The 19,312-nt window shown below is 44.9% G+C and overlaps 1 protein-coding gene across 1 annotated transcript in view; it reads right to left on the bottom strand.

Moving 5' to 3' along the window:
- Nucleotides 1–8,291: 8,291 nt before the first annotated feature.
- LOC139745837 (uncharacterized) overlaps nucleotides 8,292–19,312 on the bottom strand; it is a 44,272-nt gene continuing 33,251 nt past the window's right edge. The window contains exons 3-4 of the mRNA XM_071656432.1: nucleotides 13,445–13,613; nucleotides 8,292–12,092 (exon numbers count right to left, since the gene is read on the bottom strand). Coding sequence (XP_071512533.1) covers nucleotides 11,793–12,092; nucleotides 13,445–13,613 — 469 coding nt within the window. The 3' untranslated portion in view covers nucleotides 8,292–11,792. The remainder of the gene's footprint in view (nucleotides 12,093–13,444; nucleotides 13,614–19,312) is intronic.

Raw genomic sequence — 19,312 nt, 5'->3', positions numbered from 1 at the left:
CTCTGGTTCTCAGACTTTAGGAAGGTCCAGATAGAAAGAATATCTGTACATCACTTACACAATATCAAATAATCTGTTGGCTCGAAAGACGTGGCGTTTGGAGGCATAATCTCGTGTTCGTTACTTTTCAAGGTTCGTGAAAAAGTAATAGTATCTGCATTGGGCAGGTGTCAAAGTGGCAACAGTTACACTGCATTGCTGGCACAATAACAACAACTGCATCAGGCTAGCAGCAGAGCAGCTGCAGCACGGTAAGCGACACAGAAACAGTAGCTGCAGGAAGCTGGTGGCAAAGTAACATCCTGAGGTACGCTGAATAAGGACTCCAGCAAGACCTTCTCGGACCCCATATACCACACACAAAACAAGTGTTCCATCATATGACCATCAGGTGAGAGCCCCAGTTTGTTCTGTGGGCTGAGGAACTTTTCATGAACATCCATCCCGGAATAACTACCAGTTGTGATGACTCCCAAGTGTTACAAGGACTGGCTGCTGTGCGAGACAACACTAAAGTCGTCCCACCTCTCAGGAGGCTTCAGGAAGGGAAGGGTTCCCTCCTCAGCCCCTTCTTTCCAGCACATCTGCCTTGCTTTTGGTGATGTTTGGTCATATTTCATCTCTCCTCACTCTCTCACTCCGGCCGTATCATCTCCACGCTCCTCTCATTTCATCAGCTGCCTGCTTCTGTAACGGAAACTTTTCAATGAAATATTACGAGACGCTGTAATTCCCCGGAGCCTCCATTGTGTGTCTAGTGTTGTAGTTCTTGCTGCAGGATATTGACGGGTTTAATGCCTGGCTCTGACCCGACGAGGGTGAATGCTGTTTTCTGCTCGTGGCTCTGGTCAAGGATCTCGGGGCAAACATCAGCTGTTTGGTGGGAGAAGCACCAGCAGGGACACAAAGCCACCAGCAGACAACAGCAGGAAAATGTCGGCATCAGCAGGTGTCAGCAGAGACGTACCACCACTAGGAGGTGTCAGCAGGATCTCTCCGTCGCCAGCAGGTGTCAGCAGACGTACCCTCACCAGCAGGAACCATTAAGTAATCATGCTGTCGTCAAGTCTAGTTTTCACTTCACTGCCTCTTTTTGCTGCAGATATTACACCATATTGCAAAACAGCATTTTGGCTAAACTAGTTCAACATACTACTAGAACTGGTTCAACATACTACTAGAACTGGTGCAACATACTAGTATAGGCTAGAGCAACATACTGATAGAACTGGTGCGACTCACTGATGAAATTAGAACATCAGTCATATTGAAACACGGTGACCAATGCTGGAAACCCTTGATTAGTTCTGAGTGAATTTCAATAGTTTTATCTCAGTTTTACGTAGAGCATCACGATACATCGCTTTGTTCGTGATATGTTCTTTTAAGCTGATAGAATGAGGTGTGTAGGAGCAAGAATTAGTCTTACGTGCGACTATATATATGTATACCATCTTACCGTTCATAGAAATTTTGGTGCAGTTGTTGTACAGCGAGTGTACGGTATGGGAGAGAGAGGAGGTAAAGGATGCAAAACAAGAAAGGTAATGTACGGAAAAAAGTATCGCATAGTAAATGGTAATGCAACTGCATAAACAAGAAGATTGATTAAATCAAACACACAACATTACGGTATCATCCACAAGAAGGTTTTCGTAAATGTGTCATACAAGATAAGAGAAGCGTTTCAACGGCCATCGTTAAAGAGGACAATATCACAGATCTAAGGTGACATCTCACACGAGAGAAATTATTCTTGCCAGTTTCCTGAGGTGTACGGCAGGTGGAACATTCATCCAGTGTAGACGACTTAACATCTGGCCCTGAAATGATCAATAAACTGAGACATTCTGCGTTACGAGATGCTGGAGCGGACGAGATAACGCAGGTGATACAAGTGGTAACATCCTGTGACGCTAGGTGCTGGAACAGAAGATTATTGTGATGGAGGCGTTACATTGGATCACAGAACCGACGCTCAGTGTAGTAACTCTGGAAGCTAGAGTGCCAAGGTAGTGCTGGACCTAACTGAGATACGATAACCCTAGTCATCATCCAACACAGTAAATCACATTTTATACTCACATCAAGAGGAACATGATCGCATCTGTTGACAGAGAATTGCTCTCCTGATCCTTCGTTCTGAAAATGTGTGGAGATGAAGCCGTCCTAACTCCCGGAAGAAATAACCAACTTCTGCAGATATAAATGTGTATACTGCAGGTGGCTCGCCTCCACCTGCTGACAGGTGTAAATTTCCACCCATATTTTCCTGGACTGAGGGAATCATCCGAAGTTATAATTCTTCCGTCCCGAGTCGGTCACCAGAGGAAGACCTCCTGCTGCAGGAACGCCTTCAGGTATCCAAGAAACACCAACACAAGTATTTTGCCGAAGTTTCCATTTTCAGTTGACGAAGAGGAAGGGTTGGGGTATAACCAGGGGCTCTGACGGGTATGGGGAGACCCCCTTCTACTGGGGAACCACATTACACGCCAGGGAAGGAGGCAATTCTGCTGGAGAAGCACAGTCATGGCTGCTGGGGTGGCTGCTGGGGTGGCTGCTTGGGTAGAGCGGGACGACCCACTTTCCTGGGACGTGTCCGGGAATTTTCCCCTCCAGACTCAAGTTTTATCTGATTTTTGTCCTAAATTATCCAGTTTCCCCTCCAGCTCCACACTGCAGCCAGCTGGGAGGTTGGGGATTATCGTACGTGGCCAGCCTGACTCTACTCACGAAGATGTATGACAGAAATGTATGCAATACATTCTGCATCCCACTACAAAACCATTATTGATCAATGCAGTAAGAAAAAACAACGAAGAATATGAAGCCAGAGTTGTGAGGCACAGACAGGAGTCAGGTGTACAGTGCATGTATCAAGAGTCATATGTATAGTGTGAATGCCGGCGTTCAGTGGTCAGTACAAGAAAGACATACATATTCAGCCAAACACACACACACACACACACACACACATATATATATATATATATATATATATATATATATATATATATATATATATATATATATATATATATATATATATATATATATATATATATATATATATATATATATATATATATATATATATATATATATATATATATATATATATATATATTTACGTGACAACATTACCACACTTGTGAAACAGTCAAACGTACATATATGTAGGTAGAGTTCTGCAACGGTGTACCCAGACAGTAAGCGAGGAAGGCAAGACGCGTGAGTAATTTTATCTGTTTACATAACGGTCTGTTTACTGTTTGTGCCGTTCTCGAGACATCATCGCAATAATCTTAAAGGTTACAGCGTTAGACTGAACCTGCCGTTGCTTACATTTGTGCTCCCAGAGAGAGAGAGAGAGAGAGAGAGAGAGAGAGAGAGAGAGAGAGAGAGAGAGAGAGAGGGACAGACAGACAGACAGACAGAAACTTTAGTTGTTATTTCATGGGGTATTTTCTACCGAACTTAAGAGGCTTAAGGTCTTACTCTACCTTTAGATAAAGAGCTGCACGCTGGAGTAATGGATGCGGTGGTAAACGTACTTGGATTTTCAAAATCATTTACTCATGACACAGGGAAATGGAAGGTGCAGCTGAGTGGAAAATGCAGCAAAATTATATGAAACTATCTCTTCAGTAATGAAAGGTTTTACACACACATATTAAATCTTTTACCAGAAGAGTATATAAGATATTGGTGTTATTATTTGTAGTTTCCTGAAAGGTTTGTTTGTTTGTTTCTGTCGTAGGTAATTTGTCATTGAATATGTAGAGAATGGTCCACTGTTGTCTTACTGTCTCCTTGGAGACTGCCCAGCCTGGCTCATAGGTAGTATGTAAGTGTCCAGCACAACACATGTCTCGTTCCTTCTTTGCTTCCTTAGTTGTGTACAGGGATGTGAGGACGGTATATCGTTATGTAGTGCTGAACTTCACATGAATATACTGCATCTACACGTAAGCATATGATGTATGAACCATACATGAGGGACACGGAGGAGGAGGTCATGCTGCTGGCCGACACAAATTGTTCGTCTTCCTCGAGCAAAAGCTGAAATTCCTCGACTGTGAATTTCATGACGGCATCTCTCGTCCGGTTGTTCCCCAGATTTAAGTCATGTTTTTCCAGATTTTTTTCATGTGTGGATAAACCTCGATACTGGAGGGGTTCGCTCATGTCCCACTATATTCAGCTGCTCACCTGAAAATCTTGACTTTTCGCTGCCAGCTGGAAGGTTCTGAGCAAGAAATTCATTTCTTCTGCTAAATCTGATATCAGACATGGCAGCGCGGGATGCTAGCTCGTGTCCACAAGTGGTAAAATCACTTCGCAAAATCTTGCTGTATAAGAGATGCCAGGAACTTTCTCCTAACAAATTTGATTTACCAAGAGCCGTCATGATGTTGACGTGTTCGGGTTTTATTCTTCGGCAACATATACAGCTGAAGAACGAGTCTACAGAAATCCAGTTGAGGGAGACAAACATAGTGTCAGGAGGATGTCTGAACACACGATGAATCAAATGAAACTCTGAGCGTTAGTACATGAGGGAGGTGATGTGGACCTGACTCCCCTGACTGACCACCGGAAACCTGACTATAGTAGTTGATGGTGTCTTGACCCCACTGGTACTTGAAGACATCACTGGATTGCTCTGTGACTCCATGACTTGACTCTCCTACCTGACCACTGGAGACCTGACTAGGTCGAGCAGTAGCCCCAAGACCTGACCAGGACTTCTTTAAGCCTCACGATGGTTTTCCTTAATGTTATTGACAAGAGAGCCAAAACTCTCTCTCTCTCTCTCTCTCTCTCTCTCTCTCTCTCTCTCTCTCTCTCTCTCTCTCTCTCTCTCTCTCTCTCTCTCTCTCTCTCTCTCTCTCTCTCTCTCTCTCTCTCTCTCTCTCTCTCTCTCTCTCTCTCTCTCTCTCTCTCTCTCTCTCTCTCTCTCTCTCTCTCTCTCTCTCTCTCTCTCTCTCTCTCTCTCTCTCTCTCTCTCTCTCTCTCTCTCTCTCTCTCTCTCTCTCTCTCTCTCTCTCTCTCTCCCTCTCTCTCTCTCTCTCTCTCTCTCTCTCTCTCTCTCTCTCTCTCTCTCTCTCAGGAAGCACAAATGTAAGCAACGGCAGGTTGCTTACATTTGTGCTTCCAGAGAGAGAGTTCCTTAATTGTTTGGTTTGCCATATGTCTCTACAGTTCCTTAATGTTCTCCACTACACTGCGGTCTGCACTACATGCCACGTATTACACTACACAGTGCGCACTTAGAATTCAATGTATTATCTAAAATCATTGCATTATGCTCTAGCATTATTGCGTTATACTCTGCTATCTACCGCAGTATACTGTACCGTTTTAGGCTACAGCGTAGCTCCACATGTCGCGAAATTGAATTGCTGTACCATTCTACATTCCCAGCATATGTACCAACGCTGTTCTACAGTGGAAACTGATACTCATTACCACTTGGAGTCTCGCTGTGCCCCCAAATGTAGCAAGTGTAGTAGTTTTGGGTGTGTGCGCTTGTATACGTGTGAACATTTATAGTCTCTATATGTGTGTCTGTCTGAGTCTGTATGAATAACAATGCTTACTTAATAACTAGTAAAGAGGGACTGATACATTTCTATCATTATAATTGTAAGTAAAGCAAACCCCAATTTTTTTTCTCAGATTAATCATTAACTCAGACACACCAGTCAGTTACTAATGGAAGCAAATATTGATCAGAGGTGTTAGTAAACACATGAGGCTTTGCTAGAACCATTAAACCATTTAGTATGAACTATCTTTAGCTCAGAACAACAAAGAGAAAGAGCAAATGGATTGTACTGATCCACAGACACAGTCAAGGTGGATGACTTCAGGGCCAACAGGTGAACGAGCGACCTCAGTGTCCACACTGAAAGCCTGAGCTTTTGGTGATTTCGTCAGGTACATCCGGTAAGCCAATTACGCCTCTCGCTGTGGCTACGCGATTGATTGAACCGTCATCCTGATGTGGCCGACCACAGCCGTTGGATGGCTGGCTATCATTAACTGTGTTGGACAGGAACCTGGCCAGCCACCATTAGGTGAGTGGGTAGTTGGTGCTGATTGTTCAAAGCAGAGAGAGGCTCTGAGGCTGGGAGGAGGGGGTAGGGGGGGAGGGGGGACTGTATGACAGTGTTGCTGAATGTGTTATGACCGACTCTCCTGGACCGGTCACGGTGCATCTGCACTGTGGGTGTCATGTTTATATCAGCGGACAATACTGAGTGTAGGTGTGTGTGTGTGTGTGTGTGTGTGTGTGTGTGTGTGTACGACAACGTACGACGAGATTTTCCCAGCATATACCCGCATTCTCTATATCTCTGTGAGCGTTCTTGTTATCATACTAAGTATCACGTCTCTTGAAAGTTCTGTTATACAATTTTGCTCCTTCACATCAAACATCTCCTACATCATGGTTCTTACATCATCACACTTGCTTCAATATCTGTCTCTCCCTGTTGGGTCCTGGTATGACGTCACCCATATATTGGTCATACCTCCATGATTTATTGGCTCAAACTTTTCTTCATTTAAGTCCATCATTTCTCACCGGCCCATTCCTAAATATAATAACTTTTTTCTATCTTGCTTTGTGCTCTGATCCTACTGTGTTACTTGCTCACGTGTCATCTGCACTACATTGTCTGATACCATTCTCAAAGAGAGAGAGAGAGAGAGAGAGAGAGAGAGAGAGAGAGAGAGAGAGAGAGAGAGAGAGAGAGAGAGAGAGAGAGAGAGAGAGACAGACAGACAGACAGACATACAGACGAACAGATGCCATAAAACTACATACATACGGAGCAGTAGTTGGTCAGCCGGAGACGTGTAAGTGAAACCTGGCAATCCTCCACCGTAGACTATTTGTGCCCGCGCTCGTCCTCACACCAGCCAGCCAGGCTCCACACACTAGCCACACAAGCCAGCCGTTCCTCATCTAACTTGCATCCTTCATGTTTTTTCCTTTTCATATTACTTTTGGAGATTATAAATCTTTCCTGTTGTTGCTGATATATAGAATAAACCTTGAGTCTATAATTTCATAAAAGAACCATCGAGAATATAGTGTAAGTTTATTAGTTAGTGACACCTCAACCGTGGTCACCAGTGTAGAGTCTATCGCTGTGTAGAATACCTGTACGTTTGTATCTTGCTGTATCTGTAACATCTCCTGTAACAGGTATTAAACCCATTTGTTTCATCGCCAAAAATGCTTCACTATATTGAGTCACATCTAACGTGGTTAAAAGCTATTTTTCTCGTTGGTTATCATGTTGTCTTCTTGTCTTTTGTTGTCTTCTCGTGTGCTCAGGCCTTGTACCGTATAATCTTCCCCTCCTGCTGTCTCCTTGTATCTTCAAGCTGTCTTCTCGTGTCCTCTGATGTCTTCATGTGCCTCCTGCCGTGCCTCACACCCTCCTATTGTCATCTTGTCGTATTTGCATCATTATTTCTGTTGATGTTTATGGCTATGTTTGCACTGTGTCATGTAATTTCCCGGGTCGCTTTATATGTAACTGGACGGCTATTGAGGCGTCTTACTGTTCATTGTACAGAACTGCACGAGTCATGGAAGAGTCAGGGTATATGTTACCTGGTGCTGCGGCCTACATACGTAAGTCTGAGTTATCACACCATTAAGAAAGTTTCTATCATTCCAACGTAATATAACTAACCTTACCTCAGATTCCTTCTTTCATTATATTGTTCACTTTTCACATTTACGCATATATATATATATATATATATATATATATATATATATATATATATATATATATATATATATATATATATATATATATATATATATATATATATATATATATATATATATATATATATATATATATATATATATATATATATATATATATATATATATATATATATATGGCACCCAGTTTGCCACAACTTGCCACACACCTTGCAAACCTCTATCCTGGATGACGTCAGTAGTTGTCAGAACGTTTTCCTCAGAGCTCCCCAGTGTGATGGGTAATTCATCTTACTGTAACAAGAGTCAGATCCTCATCTGTAGTTGTCAGGGAGAAGCTGAACATAATTCTGGCTAGTGAAGATGCTCACATTCCTACCAGACCTACACCATCACGATCATCTCTCGCATAATTATTTACGTCAGATACACAGCTCCATCGGTGGTACGTGATCATTACTGACATAGAAATGATTGACACATAGAATGTCACACACAGTATGGTGAGGATAGGAAAACATAGGCATGAATATATCATAATCTATTTAGATATTTTTCTCCACAAGATATGTTTTGCTTTATCATTTATACACATGTGGGACATTTGTTCTTTGGTAACTGTGTTGCTCACGTAGTGTTTGGTTCGCTTCAGTTGAAATGGATGTAAGTATTAGTGTGTGTTGCTCCTCAGTAGTTATATGTGGAACACTGATCCACCAGCCTGAATGACTCGTGCACATCCTTTGGTGAAACCACACTGCTGAGGACCTTACAATATGCTGAACACTCTTTTTCCCCATGACAGTAGCTAGAAAAATGATGTATGTTTATTATACATAAGAGAAATTACTGATATTAAAAGAGTCTACAGAGGTGCTACCAACATGGCAACACGATACAAAAATATTACGTCTGGTGTAGAGACTCGTGTGAGCGGCCTGCCACGACCTACCCCTCCCATGGCTGCTTGTGAGGGGCGTCGCCTCCCTCCCGCCTCTCCAGTCACCCTCAAGCCTTCCACCGTACGATATGTTCGATTTCATTTCTTCAGTATTCCTCACTTAATCTAGAATCGATTCTTTTTACTTTGTCAGGAATCTGAAATAGTCACACAAAATCTCGCCTCAAAGTTTCCTCGGCTGTTCCCCTCCCCTTCCCGTCCTCCTCGCCAGCACCGTCCAGGACTCACCCCGCCGCATCTCTGCACCTCCGCCTCCTCCTCCTGCCTGACACACACACTCAGTAACACTTAGGTTTCCACATGCCCTCCCTCTCACTCTCCTGAGTCACACTCACGCAATACAGTCATCCGTGGAGACGCTTACGCCTGACCTCAGTCCCTCCGAAGGCGATAACATACCTGGAAAAAAAAGATATCGATTTCCAACTCTCTTTTCTTGTTTAACATGTTGTTGTCCTTCATGGTAGACAAATGCGTTCTTTAGCAGACTCATGTGTACGGACCAAGACACACACACACACACACACACGCACAAAGACAATATAATAACTTTCTTCCCCGGGCAGGGCAGACCCCAGCTGTGTCCCGGCTGGCCAGACGTTAATGATCATGAAATTTCTTGTCCACAAAGTTCATTTGCAGTGAAGGTCGGGGAACTGCCTCCTGCAGGCACGTCTTCTCCCTCATGAAAGTACACATGTTTCTTCCTCTCTGACGCACAACAAAGATCAATGTATCCTTCATCATTATAACAGATTCATACAACCTTCAGTAACGATTATTGTCAACCCCAAAACGTCATATTTTTGTGTTGAAAACTTTGTAATGTTAGCCAGCGTCAGTTGACGTGTCACTCTCTCTGACACGCACCATGCAACACGTCGCCCAGATAAAGTCACTAACGAATATATCAAACTAATTAACAGATGTGACCAACGACACTGTTCTGTCAAGTATCATTTTTTTTCAGATAAAAGAAATGGTGATATTTATTGCTTGCCATATTTTTGTCAATAGATTTACTATTGGTATATTTGAAATTTAGTTTCTCGTGATTTTCAGGAACACTCTACATTATTACAAGAATTCAACATACAATGACTGATCTAATTCTCTCTTGTGCTTCGTCTAGACATCCATCTCCCTGGAGAGACTTCTGCTTTCAGCTGTGAACAGCCGTAACTGTGTTCCTGACTTCTTTCTTTACATGATCATTTTCAAAAGTTCACACATTACACTTGACAAATGCTACTTTATCCTTAATTAGTAAATACCACAGTAATCCCTAAATACTGCTGAATAAGCTTTAAGAGACCCCATACATGGCTGGATGCAGCAAGAGACCCAACTTACCATTATAAATCCATACTTTATTGTCACACGATCGCCGGAACCTCAACTCTAATTTGTACTTCCTCACATTCTTTGGCAAGCCATTTACGTCTCTAGCTCAAACAAGCGCTGACAGCACCTGGTTTTGGCCGCAACACAAACACATCACTGCCAATGTTGACCATTGTTTGCAGCGATTCAGAGCGAGGAGCACTACTTAAAATGTTTCCTAACATAAAAATTCACTGTCATTATCACCGCTTAAACTTTACGTTAATCTTAACAAAACTTCACCGTTAGTGTCACTGTTTGTAATGGAAATCACTGTTCCTTCATTCCACTGTTTGGTTTTTCACTTCTTCCTTTTTGAAACAGTGGATTTCCTGGTTTACCACTTGCACTTTAGGTTTCTTGAATAATTCAGTACAAGGCAAAGGTCAGTGTTAAGCCTCACTATCCACTGCACGACAACATGAATCTTAGACGCTACACACTAACAAGACCAGCCAGGTCTTGTGATCGCAGATATCGATACCTTTAGCGACTTACTGTAAGGCTCCACCAGACTTCATATTCCTCGTCATCATACGTATCTTGTTTCCTTGCAGGCACTGGAGGACACCTACGTTTATTCCACTTATTTCTTTCTTTTTCCTGATGCTCTTTATGATCGTTTGACTTGTCTTCTCTTTATTCTTTTCCTTTTCTTTTTTCTTTATCATCATACTCTTCACTTTTGTCTTCTTTATTCTATCTTTTCTCGTATTTTAGTCCGACGTCTCTTGTCCTCTGCAGTCATATTTGTTTCCATGAGGCATGACGCAAAGTTACGACTCTCTGTCCTTAAAGTAGTTGGCTCAGCAGTACTGGTGGCTCCTGACACATGAAACCTGTCCCATTACGCCTGCCTTACAAAACAAGGTCTACAGGGCCACCATATGTTATCGCTGCAAATTCAGGTTGAATGGAGAGCAAATGTCGCCTCAACTTTTTGCGTGCGACAAATCACTATCGTATTACGTGGTAACCTGACACTGAATCCTTGAAAGATAATCTTGTACGTACAGCAAACCGCTTCATCTTATTTTCTCTCAGTTCTTTTCATCGAATCTCTCAAGATAACTTCTGGACACCTTTTACTGGCAAGCATCCCTGTGGGCCACACAGTCTCGGGGAAGAGTATCGTAACTTATTCATCATCTACATACATACTATACATCGCTGCCATACATTCCCAGCTACGGCTCAACATTATTGTTAACAATTCTCTACTGGAATCTCCAACAAAACGTTTGCACCAGACCCTCCTTAACTCCAACACACACATCTTAGCAGCACATTTTCCTTATATCAAGAGAAGACCATCAACTTAGAGCCGCTATACTCCAGCTCTGGACTACATACACCAGCGCTGTCTGTTGCTCAGAGGGACCCCAGGTGGGGACTCTACCGTCATCTCCCGGTAATAGAGCTGTGCTCTGTGCGGCCTCCAGTCTACGTTTTGTGCTCTTCACTTCTCATTTGCCATGTTCCACAGCTGTTCTTCCCCCTGGCTGCTCCTCAGCCGCCCCTCAGTCTCCACCATCTGTTATTCACAATCTCCCTGCCGTTAACTCCCCCAGTGTCCCTGTAGCCCTTCCCTGCTGTACTGCATCCCGGCCTGCTCCCTCCTATCCTCTGTCTTACACCCATTTCCCCTTCCCTACGCCCCCTCCCAACTCACCACCGCCCCAACCCTACTCAGACGACCGCTGCGTCCCCCTGGTCAAGCCATCTGTCGTGGTGGGTGAGTAAGGTGGTGGTGGTGGCGGCGGCAGAGGGAGTCGCAGACGTGGTGAATAGCGAGGAAGTGAGGACGTTTGTCGCTGTGGTAGTGGTGTCCATAGGTTGATTCTGGGGATTTTGTTGTCGTTGGGGCTTTTGCTGGTGCTGCTGTTGGTGATGTGGTTGTTGGAGATGACTGCGACGACGGCGACGAAGACGATGAAGGTTGGTGCCCACCAGGAGCAGGATGATGGCTGCGTAGAACACAACGATGACCTGCGGAGACGCGTCTTGATAAATTGTGTAACATTAAGTGATATCATGCAGGAGACTGGAACACCTTATGGGTCTAGTAACGGGGACATTAGGACACGTTAGCACCACTGTGGATTGGACGCGGGACATTGGAGCACTTTAACACCACTGTGGACTGGTAACGGGGACATTAAGACACGCTACTGTAAGGATTTTCTAAGTTCCTGGTTCACTGATGGCCTTTGATATGTCCTGGGAGGAGAAATTCGAATAAGTCTAGGATGACCTTACATTTCAGTAATGATGTAAGTGGGTGCAGCAAATATATGAAGCAGAGGTGGCTAATGTTAGTGTGTGTAGCAGAGATGTATAAAACTAAAGTTGCTATTGTTCTGCATAAAGGCATAAAGCAGAGTCTGCTATTTAGTATGTAAACCAGAGTCTACTATTGTTAGTATGTGAAAAAGAGGTTGCTGTTGCAAACTGTGTGAAACAGAGGTTACTATTGTTGCTATGGGAAGTAGAAGTTGCTATTGTTTGTGTGTGAAGCAGACGTTGCTATTGTTGGAGTGTGAAACAGAAACGTCTAGTATTAGTATTCATTGCCGAGTTTTCATCATATGAAAAATATTTGTATTTCGTACAAAATGTGTATCTGGTCAAATGGAGAAACAAAAGTGAAAAATATTTCACAATCTCTCTGGTGGCGGCGCTCACGACGAGTTCTTAAAATACAGCAGGGAAAACCAACCAGCTCCCTTTATGAGCTCCCAAATGAAGATGAAGACAGGTTGCGTAGGGCAGGATGGAAAATGGATGGTTGGGGGGTGCAGGTGAAGGAAGCGAGTTGAGAATGTGGAAGCTTGATTGGTAAAAGTGGGAGAGAAAGGCTTGGGAGAACCCAGGATGAGGACCCTGGAAGTTCAAGGATGAGGAGGAAAAGCTAACCCAAGCTGGGGAGAGTGGAAAAGGGTTACATAGGGGAGCTGGTGAAGGATAGAGGGAGTTAACAGGGATGAGAGGATGGGCATGGTGGAGCAAGTAATGTTATGAATGATAAAGAGGGAAGGTCCCTGGGTGAAGGATGAGTTAGGGGAGGGCAAGAGACGGAGTGGGGAGGGAAACAGAGGGTATCTGTGGGGTGAAAAGACAATCTGGATGAGGAGGAGAGGGTAGAGTGAGGAGGAGAGCGTGGGGTGAGGAGGAGGACGTGGGGTGAGGAGGAGGACGAGGGGTGAGGATTTTGATGAGAGAAAATGGTTCATTCAAGTTGGAGGCGTCGGGACATAATGGAGGGATATGGTGTATCCATGAGTGACATCTTTGAGGAGGATATGAGTGGGAAGAGATAAAGAGGTTCCATCCTCACTTACGGCAACATAGATGGCAGCGTCTGTGGCAATCTCCGGGGGGAGTGTGGGGCGGTAGGAGGCGCCCTGCACCCCCGCCACCATCGTCTTCATGGCCTCCTCCTGAAGAAGGATTCCTCCTGGTCTTGTGCCACCGCCCTGGGCCCCGTCGCCCCCTGTCACGTCCACACACCTGACCAACGATACCAGAGAAAACTGGATTAGATCTCTCTCTCTCTCTCTCTCTCTCTCTCTCTCTCTCTCTCTCTCTCTCTCTCTCTCTCTCTCTCTCTCTCTCTCTCTCTCTCTCTCTCTCCACACACACACACACACGCGCGCGCGCGCGCACACAGGCAGTAGGTAGCAGACAGCCACCGACCAGGGAGGTGCTAGCTGTCTGGGTATCGGTAGGGTTAGTGAGAGCGATGCAGTGAACCAGCACTACAGTGGCTATCATGTTCCCTTCCTGGCTCAGGTTGCTGCCTTTTCTTTCTGCCTCACATGCACGTGGGCTGCTGGCTTTTAGGACATATACACACACTTTCTCCATTTCACTCACAAACTCAACACCATCACACGACTCTTTATTTTGAATTGTAAATTTTCCTGCGGTGAGCGCTACGCACTAGCCCTACAAAATCTAGTGTTTGGTAAAGCAATTTCAAGAGATGGAGCTCCACGAGTGTAGGAGTCTCTCCCCAGGCTGCAAACACGAGTGTTTACCATTGGGTAATTACACAAACAAGCACAATAAACATTACTGAGGCTGAAGGAGATAGATCAAGAGACTCCTTTCCTGGAATTCAGGAAAAAACTACAACAAGAGATCAATTGTTAAGGAAGGGTGGTGTACGGGTAACATGAAGGAAGGGTGGTGTATGGGTAACAAGAAGGAAGGGTGGTGTACGGGTAACATGAAGGAAGGGTGGTGTACGGGTAACAAGAAGGAAGGGTGGTGTATGGGTAACAAGAAGGAAGGGTGATGTACGGGTAACAAGAAGGAAGGGTGGTGTACGGGTAACAAGAAGGAAGGACAAGAAATCTGTAAAGCACCGATGATGTGTGTCTGAGGCCGGGGATAGAGCTGGTACACGAGCAGAAGCATCGAAGTGGAACAGTTGAGGTAGTACGTCAGCAGATGGGTTACGTAAAGGTCCAGTGAAGCAGGACGTACAGGCGTCTGGGTCAGTGGTGACGTCTGGGTGGATGAAAAGCAAGCAAACACTATTCCTGACTCATGCCACCATCCCACGGACCCTTCATACCACCATCCCCCGGACCCTTCATACCACCATCCCCCGGACCCTTCATACCACCATCCCCCGGACCCTTCATACCACCATCCCCCGGACCCTCATGCCACCATCCCCCGGACCCTTCATACCACCATCCCCCGGACCCTTCATGCCACCATCCCCCGGACCCTTCATGTTAGAATGCTGCTTAAAAGGTAACGTCACAACATATATCACTGGTGCTAAAGTAAAGCGAAACGTTTCTTTTTTTCTTCCTTTCTCATCATTTTCCCGAGTTGAAAGGGAATCGTCTTACGGATACTTTGTATCCTGTAATGAGAGGAACTGATACACTGTTTTTATGTATCATATTCCTTCTTCACGTTGGTTCTTAAATTTCATCCCAGAAACCTTTTAGAATTGCAGTAATATTTTGAAATCTGGTAGACTTAATAGATGTTCTGTGTTTTGCATTGTTCAAAATACATAAGAAAATGTTTATTGTTTTTAAGGTCATCCAACAGACCTCTAAAGGCAGAGAAGATGAGACACAAGATCCTCAAGTTTTGCATATTTCCTCCCACCTAACATGTCTGTCGCCGCTCGTGTGTGTGTGTGTGTGTGTGTGCGTGTGTGTGTGTGTGTGTGTGTGTGTGTGTGTGTGTGTGTGCAAAAAGAATTAGGCCGAAGTAATTTCCATTTTTCATCATGAAGGAGGAAGACAGGATATATGTGTATGTTTCTCTTCATGTTAGGGTGTCAGTGTGCGATCAGTTGTCTTTTGAGGGATATTTACAAAGTTAGCTCCACAAAGGTGTGGGACATATAAAGCAACCCTCATGTTTTTCTCCCAAGTTACTAGAACAAGTAAAGGAAGAGACTAACAACAAAATGTAATGATGAAGTACATCTTTGTAGAATGGAAAGTGCTGTGACCAGAGCGACCTCAAGTTCTCTTCCTTCGCTTCTCCAGATATGCTGAACATTACTGGTAGGTGTCAGCTTACGTGAGGGTCAGCAGTAGCCTCATACACCAACACTGTCACAAGGTGCGTTAACCCGAGGTAGGAGGATTCCTCAACCTGACAACCTCGATAGAAACTCCTGGTCTATAGAGATAACTCAAACGTCTTTAAAGGAAAAATAATTTATAGACAAAAAAATGGAGCTAAATTGACGGACGACCCAATGGTCTGGAAGATGTACGACTTTCTTATGGTTCATCGTTGAACATTTTAACTGACGTGAGATTAACTGACTAGTAACCTGTACGACCCTTGACCTGCTCAGCAGTGATGAATGAACAGTCAACCTGTTGTCTTAACGTACGACCCTCTTGAGTGCGACAGTACGACCCTGCAATGCAACGGCAAGACTCCTATCATGACATTATGACCTTTTAGTATGTTGACCTAGTCATTGTACCTAAGGGTCGTGCCGTCGTGCTCAAGGGCAACCTTAGATATAACCTGCAGGGCAGTGGCAGCTACGAGCGAGTTGGATCAGCTGGTGAGAGAAGCAGAAACTACGTGGGTCAGTGCGGGAGGAAGGAGACGGTCAGGCCGGCCGCCAAGTGGGGGCATAATATGGGAAACTATAGCAGGATGATGGGTCGGGGAGGTGAGTTGTGCAGCACAGTACCCTGGGGAGTTTACCGTAGATTGGATGACTGGGGAGCTTGGGTAGGGAGATGAAAAGATCCAGAGATTGAAAGACGGTTAAGCGTAAGAGTTGAGGTGATTGGAGAGATAAGGAAATGGTACAGCGGGGAGGTGGATGGTAGGATAGATGCGAGATGGAGAGGACGGAAGGAGGGAGGGAAGACAAGCGAGGGAGGAGGCAGAGGACGAGGCGACCAATAAAGATATTCTCGGGAAAATATGATGTCAGAGAACAGTTGCTGGAAGGGAGGGTGAGCAGTGGGGGCAAGAGTTTGGGGGATGATGGGGTGGTTTGATGGGGGTTGGGGGTGATTTGATAAAGGATAGGAGGCTAGGGGTTGGCAGAGGATATGGGGATAAAGGTTGGTAGGGGGTAGGAGTGTTGATGCTGGTGGAGGCAGGAGGTTGGAGGGGCAGGAGGCTGGTGGGGTGTAATGTACGGTCAGGAGGCGGTGAGGTGGGAGGAGGGGATGATAGTGTCTGGGTAACATACCATGATAGGTGGAGGGTGAGGGGAGGGGAAGGGGAGGGAGAGGAAGGTTAGGGAGATGAGGATATGGGAAGAGGGAGAGTGATGGTGTAAGGTGCGGGGGTGTACTGTGTGGTGTAGTATACAGGGAAGTCACCGGTCATCAGTATACCTATCACAGCCTTCAGTATACTGCCCACAGTGAGGCATCTCCCGCTGCGCCTCGCTGCCATAGCTACACTTGCCATACTTTATGGCGCTTCAAAGTTCACCTCCGTAACTCCTTCAGCCCACAGTGAGGTAAGTTGCAACTTGGCCCAACGAAGGGAAGTTGCGGGCGATATGAGTCAAGTGAGGCCCAGCTGAGGCAGAGTGGGGAAGTTTGCGACAATAATAAGCAGCTGGAGCTGAAAGGGAAGAGATGGGAACTTTATGGGACAATATGGGAGGATGAAAACCATATGGGCTGTGTGGGTTGGATCTGGGGAGCTTAAAGCCATACTGGGGAGCATGGGAAATGATAGGGGGTTTACAATGATTCCGGACATCACTGGATGATACGGGAAGCTTAGGACCATATTATGAAGCCTGGGGTAATGTAGGTAGCTTGGATCCCCAGTGAGAAGCATAGGGTGATAACGGAAGCTTTCTACACGTTAGTCTGCTGTGGCCAGTGGACACGACATCCGTCACTCGACTTGTCAGGCTGCCTCCCTACCTCCCTCTCTCCACACACTCCTCGTGTAAACATACGACTTGGACACTCTTCCATTGGTCAGAGGTCATTATGTGAACATCTACTGAATACCATCCCTGCAGGAGACTTACTGCGCTGAAGTTTCCTTTACTTCGCTATTCTCTGCCCTCACTGTTACTGTTCCATTAGAGAGAGAGAGAGAGAGAGAGAGAGAGAGAGAGAGAGAGAGAGAGAGAGAGAGAGAGAGAGAGAGATGACTCACTCTCCCCACAATATCTGTGGCTGGAGAAGCAGTTTGTCCAGCCGTGTAATATATAGCGGCAACAGCTGAGCACCTCCTCCACCTCCTCCTCCTCCTCCTCCTTCTCCATCCTGTTCTCCTCCTCCTGTCACTGTTGCTTTACTCCTGTTGCTGCTGATGTGGGAGGTACAATCACTGTTGTTGTTGCTGCTGCTCTGATGTTGCTGTAATTGTTTCTGTTGCTTCTACAGTCGCTGCAGCAGCTACTGCTGTTGCTCTAACGGCGACACCTATTGCTACTGCTGCTTCTGCTTCTATTGTTGTTGTTGCCTCTGCTGCGCTTTCTGCTGGTGTTGTTGTTCCTACTGCTGCAGGTGTTGTTGTTGGTGATGCTGCTGTTGTTGCTGTAGTTGTCGTAAGTAAAGCAGCCGCTGTTCTGTTATACCGTGCAGTGCGGCCTGACGTGGAGAACATTGTTCACGTCCACTGCTGCATGTCTCCAGGGGAGACGTTAGTTCTGTGTTTACACCAGTAATCCCTCCTGACCCAGCTCTTGCCTCGCCTCTACACATACAATCCATCATGATGGTCTACTAGAAACTAAATCTATAATTGTTTTACGTTTTTTTTTCAGTGACAGTGACAGTAATAGAAAATTCTACTGAACAGGAGACCCGCATGATGGGATAGTGACAAATTTTACCGTACATTATATCCAGGTCTGCTGGACTGGTTGTTTGGGAAATTATTTAGAATATTCTACAGTGCTTTCATTTCACTGTTGGTTGCAGTCACATCTTCATGGTCATGTTGGTCAGTAGTGAGAAATATTTCAATAGTCCGTTGCTTGAGCCCCTGTTGTCACCTGAGACGAGATGACACACTGGTGTAATGAATTCTTACTTAAGTAATCACATTACGACCAGGTCTTGACGATGACCTGACAGTTTCATGATTTGCAGGGCTGTTCCTGTTGCCCCTGGCGGCCAGAGTGAGAACCCTGTCATTACTTTCCCAGAACGACTAACGACGCTATTAAACCCTCGCGAACTCAAAATACAACGTTGCAAAATTCAATACAATTTATATTGGTCGCAATTCGGCTCGAACAATAATTTTTTTCGTGACAATGATTCCCTCCTCAGCTAGCATTCCTTTTGTCTGGTTACCTCCTGTGCACTACATGTTGTTTTGGTAATAAAAAACATTTGATGAATGCAAAATGCTTTATGAATGGAAGTATTAGGAAGTATACAAACGAGAGAAGGGTTAGTCCAGCTATGGAGAGATGATCTCCACAAGATACTGCCAATCGAGATGGACATGGACATTTAACTTACCGCGATATGCAGCCACTTTTCTTCGACTATGAAAAGTCACGCAGAGATCTCTATATAGCTACATCATTCTATGGCCACCTTGCATACTTTCTGTTACTTTATCCATCTCTATATCATTCTACGTTCGTTGAAAGTTTCTTTCAGGATATTTTTGTTTTTTTTTATGCATATCATACGTCACTACTGGAGTTAACCAAGGAAAATACGAGTTAGCTTAGTTGGCCTTACGTTAAGTTGCTTGCTCTGGGG

Source organism: Panulirus ornatus, chromosome 63, assembly GCF_036320965.1.
Source record: "Panulirus ornatus isolate Po-2019 chromosome 63, ASM3632096v1, whole genome shotgun sequence".
Taxonomy (NCBI): Eukaryota; Metazoa; Arthropoda; class Malacostraca; order Decapoda; family Palinuridae; genus Panulirus; species Panulirus ornatus.
Note: the sequence above shows the minus strand (reverse complement) of the source record. Positions and strands in the feature narration are given on the sequence as shown.